The sequence below is a fragment of the Dendropsophus ebraccatus genome, chromosome 4 (assembly GCF_027789765.1).
Source record: "Dendropsophus ebraccatus isolate aDenEbr1 chromosome 4, aDenEbr1.pat, whole genome shotgun sequence".
Lineage (NCBI taxonomy): Eukaryota > Metazoa > Chordata > Amphibia > Anura > Hylidae > Dendropsophus > Dendropsophus ebraccatus.
Window position 1 is genome coordinate 22861949 of NC_091457.1, and position 5397 is coordinate 22867345.

The following is a 5397-nucleotide window of genomic DNA, read 5'->3' on the forward strand; positions in this document are numbered from 1 at the left end:
TCCCTCCCCTCCCCTCCTGTACATCTGGCGGGGACGGGACCTTCGCTAAAACCTTCACAGGCACCCGATGTATCTGTGTGCCAAATTTGGGGTCAAACGGTTCAGGCGTTCAGGCGTTTGGAAATCGGGGACAGACAGACAGACAGAGAGACAGATAGACAGACAAACAGACTTTCATTTTTATGATATAGATTGTATAGTAGTCAGTATAATGGTGGTCACCCACATTTTCCAGCATCTTGTATAATGGTGGTCACCCAGCTTTCCAGCATCTTGTATAGTAGTCAGTATGATGGAGGTCACCCAGCTTTCCCAGCATCTTGTAGTCAGTATAATGGCGGTCACCCAGCATCTTGTAGTCAGTATAATGGTGGTCACCCAGCTTCCCCACCATCTTGTAGTCAGTATAATGGCGGTCACCCAGCTTTCCCAGCATCTTGTAGTCTGTATGATGGAGGTCACCCAGCTTCCCCACCATCTTGTAGTCAGTATAATGGTGGTCACCCAGCTTCCCCACCATCTTGTAGTCAGTATAATGGCAGTCACCCAGCTTTCCTAGCATCTTGTAGTCAGTATGATGGAGGTCATCAAGCTTTCCGGGCATCTTGTAGTCAGTATATAAAAGTGTAATCTTCTTTCGGAAGTAGTCCAGTCTTAACAATGATGCCACATGATTTGCTATACAAAGGGGCCCGCTGAGGCTCTGTCACCCAGGGGCCCACAAAAGCCTGGAGCCGGCCCTGCCTGTCAGCGTCCTGCTCCTACATAACAATCCTATAGGCTGTCAGCACCTTATGCCAGCAGCCTAACGGAGACGTGACCTCTCCAACAGGCGTGATAATGTGATGTCATCCTGCCTGCCAGAGGTTCTGTCCCCGCAGCTCGCAAGATGGAGCCCGAAGAGGAAGGAGAGGGGCTCCCTGCAGCCAAACAGCCGGATTAGGTGAGTATGATGTTTGTTTTTTTTAACTATTGGCGCACAGCAGGTGGGGGCACATCATGGGGGAAATATTTACTAGGGGCAGAGCAGGGGGCATAATTACTAGGGGCACAGCAGGGGGCATAATTGCTAGGGGCACAGCAGGGGGCATTATTATTTGATTGGGTACACAGCAGGGGGCATTATTAGTAAATGAGGGCACAACAGGGGCATTATTATTTAATGGGGGTACAAAGCAGGGGGATTATTAGTATAAGGGGCATATGAGGGGGATTATTAGTATAAGGGGCATATCAGGGGGATTATTAGTATAAGGGGGCATACCAGGGGGATTATTAGTATAAGGGGGCATACCAGGGGGATTATTAGTATAAGGGGGCATACCAAGGGGATTATTAGTATATGAGGGCACAGCAGGGGATTTTACATACAGGGGGAAGCCCACATTCCTACTCGCTTTACTGTAGTTACTACTGTATGGGGGCCTATAGGAGGGAGAAAGGGAAAGAAGTTACTAGAAATGTGCGCAGCCTAAGATGTTTGTCTCGCAGGTTCTGAAGAGATGAAACATAGCTGGAAGAAATCATCATGGAGGTCTGGGCCGGATAGAGAGAAAAAGGGAAAGTGACGCTTTAGGTTGAAGAAGACGTCACCTGTGAGTCTCTGAATGACAGTTTTCATATTTTGTAGAACATTATTTAGTAGGGGTGCCCCGAGGTAATTTTTTTTTCTCCAAGGGGTGCCTCAAGGTTGGGTAGCACTGATCAATATATTCACATTTCTCCACTATCACAGATCTGGAGGACTTACTATTATGTACCGGGAAGATGTGTGAGGACAATGCCACCTTCGTAAATGAGATTTTTCTTCAAGGATTCAAAAACCTTTACAACTATAACATTGTGTTCTTCTTGTTCATCCTTCTAATTTTCATAGTCATACTGGTTGGAAACCTCCTTATCATTGTATCGGTATCAGTCAGTCAGCAACTTAGACATCCCATGTACTTCTTCCTTAAGAATCTATCAACAGCGGATGTATTACTCACATCCAACATCTTACCGGCATTGTTACATGTCGTTCTGTGGGGAGGCAGTCATGTATCTATAACAGGATGTATTCTCCAATATTACATGAATAGCTTTTTTTTGATTGCTGAGTCATACATCCTAACAGTTATGTGCTATGATCGATATCTCGCCATCTGTTACGCGTTACGCTATGCCGCCATCATAAATTCTAAAAACAGCCTGTACCTTGTGAGCTTCTCTTGGATCTTTTCCTGTTTTCTTATGTCAAGTGAACTGATAATTATATTCCAGATGGAGTTTTGTGGTTCCAACGTCATTGACCATTACTTTTGTGATATTACTGAAATTCTTAAAATTTCAACTTCTTACAATACGATTCTATTGTGGGAAGATTTTGTTGTCTCTTTACTCAGTGTCTATTTATCATTTCTTCTGATTGTTGCGTCTTACATCTGCATCTTCTTTACCATCCTCAAGATTTCCTCCATGTCTGGACGGAAGAAGGCTTTCTCCACCTGCAGCTCTCACCTTCTGGTGGTCTGCGTTTATTACGGCACGCTGATCGCCATCTATATGGTACCATCTGGAGATAATGCTCAGAATGACAACAAGTTCAAGTCTTTAATCTACACAGTGTTAACACCGCTTATTAACCCTATAGTTTATAGTTTGAGAAATCGGGAGATATTAGAGAGTATAAAGACACTTATGTATAAGTACGTGCGGGCAGAGAAATAATGGAGACTGTAGTGGTGTGGTTGCTCTCATACACTTACTTCCAAGATGTCTGCCTTGACACCAACTTTTATGAGTTGTTTCATAACTCTAATAAGGTCAAAGAAACATGAAGAGTCATTGTTGGGTAAAAGCACCACATATGGGCTGCATTTACAGTTCATAGGAATACAGTTTACATAGAACTTTTAAGATTTCCTAATGCATAAACTGTTGCATAAAAAAGATCAATAAAAATGACATTGAGCAAACAAAAATTGCACTTAAATTATGTGACATGTTATTAGGCTAGTATAGCATAGCCTAGAATATCCAACCACAAGAGTATACATATCATAGGGTAGAGAATATGGCTATTATGGGGTCTCTGGAGGAAGACCCAATAAGTCTTTCTCTTTCAGATAAAATCTCTTTCAGTCTTTCTACAGATAAGTAGGTGGATCAAGAAGCCCCAGACTGCTCTGCTACGAGGATAGTATAATAGGGGTCCCGATGATGATTCTCTAGGGTCCACTTATTGCTGTGTTTGCCAATATTGGACTGAAGATCCTAGAGCCCCCAATAGAAAATAATTTTGAGAGTTCATCTTACTCTTAGTCTACATTAAGGTAACCATTGTTCACTGAAGGTTTGTTTGCTTATATGGTGATTGGTTTGCAAGCATATCTGTCAATAAAAAAAAAAACTTTGACATGTTCTAGAGATATGTCTAAAGTTTTCATTAGTCAAACTCCGACCAATCAGTGAAATGAGTAGAGAGAGCAGCAAACTTCAACACACTCCTCTCCCGCTCTAAAAATTTTCAAAAGTTAAATGAAGCGGCTTGAAATATTCCTGCTTCATTAAAGCAAAGATGCATGACGATCCTCCTCCTATTAAGCAACAATTTTTGCATTTTTTTAGTGTGACTGCGGGAATTTTCTCCTAGAGACTGCCTCAGGAAGACTATGACTGTGGAACTCTCTGCCACATGATGTTGTTATGGCCGATTCATTGAATAAGTTTAAGGGAGGCCTTGATGCTTTTCTTGAACAATATCATATTACAAGTTATGGGCATTATATTTCTGGTGATACCTTGATCCGGGGATTGTTGCCGTTGGAGTGGGGGGGGGGGTTTCTCCCTGTCGTGGAGCGATTGTCGTCTGCCTCATAGGCGTTTTTGCCTTCCCTGGATCAACACAGTAGGATTTCCCTAGGTTAAACTTGATGGACTCTTGTCTTCTTTCAACCTTATTTACTATGTTACTATGAGCAGGACGCCGATATAACTGATCAATGCTATGCATTGGCTTAGCATTAACCAGTGTAAGCAATCTAATGATTGCATGAAATAGTCCCCTGAGGGGAACGTAAAAAGTTTTCCTTTCCACAAATAAGTACATGGACGTTATGATACAGCACTGATCTCATGTCTAGGATTGGATGAAATTTTAATCCCAGCAATTAAAAGGGTACCCCCAACTTCAAAAGTTATTCCCTATCCACAAGATAGCAGACAACAAGCCAAATGGTGTCTGACCACTGGGATACCGTCATACCGACTGATCCTGAGAATAGTGGACAATTTTCCTCACTGTGCAATGCATGGACCCCCACCGATCATCCTGTAATCTCTTATCATGTGGATAACTTTTTGAATGGGGAATAACCCATTTAACCCTTTTAAGCTGTGATAAATTCAAATGGCAAATTATTGCCAGACCCAGCATTAAAATCTTCTTGGATTATTGTTTTATTTATTTAAACCGAAGACTATAAACGGTCTTCAATATAGGACATATATTAGGTACAAAAATTACATAATAGATGAAGAAATGTTTAAAGAGTACCTGTCATTAACACCTTTGTGTCAGCAGTCCGTATATATACGTTCCTGCTGCAGATGCCCCGTGCAGCTAAAACGTGTGTATATATATATATATATATATATATATATATATAATTCCTGACTGCAGCGGTGCTGCACACATCAGTGTCCTTGGAGCCAAAAATACTGACAGGCAGCAGCCATCACGGTGTTTAAGGAAGTCAGTGACAGGTTAAGCACCTGTCATCGACCGATCTTTACCCAGATCTGACAGGACCCCTCAGAAAGACTCTATGTACAGATCGCCGATAGTACTGATCTATGCTATGCTATGATATTGTTCCTGCATGGTGAATGGTGTAATCGGAAAAAGGAACACAAGGATTGCGAATTTTTTTTTATATATCAGAAAGAAAATAGTAAAAGTGATCAAAAATGTTCTTTTACACCAATATAATACTAATAAAAACTAGAGATGATGGCGCAAAAAATGACGCCCCAACCAGCCCTATAGGTGGAAAAATAAAAGCGCTATGGCTCTTAGAAGGCAAAGAGGAAAACTGCCTTAATTTGACATGAGCATCTGGGCATCAATGACCTCGATCATGAAGGGGTATGTCAAAAGTTATTGATCGCAGTGGGTCTCACTGTTGAGATCCGCTCCAGTCAGATATAGCCATCTGTGCCATCCACTCACTGGCCACGCACTAATTCCGACAATATAGCCTCATAGACTTACTTTTTTTTTTTTCAAAGACTTTTTTATTGTTAAGAGACAGAATAGAAGCCATATCTTACAGATGGAGGTACAATGGGTATCGGGCCCTTCAGGAGGCCGTATAAGCAAGCAGAGGGACAGAAATGTAGAAATGTAAATACAGG

General features: G+C 41.8%; 1 protein-coding gene across 1 annotated transcript; it reads left to right on the forward strand.

The window, feature by feature from the left end:
- The first annotated feature begins 2118 nt into the window (after positions 1 to 2118).
- On the forward strand, positions 2119 to 2709 carry LOC138789222 (olfactory receptor 2K2-like). Its single transcript, XM_069967831.1, has one exon. The coding sequence runs from the start codon at positions 2119 to 2121 to the stop codon at positions 2707 to 2709; it is 591 nt and encodes a 196-aa protein (XP_069823932.1).
- The last annotated feature ends 2688 nt before the right edge of the window (positions 2710 to 5397 follow it).

Excerpts from the sequence above, each read along its gene's own strand:
- LOC138789222 (XM_069967831.1), top strand. The coding sequence starts at position 2,119 with ATGTGCTATGATCGATATCTCGCCATCTGTTACGCGTTACGCTATGCC.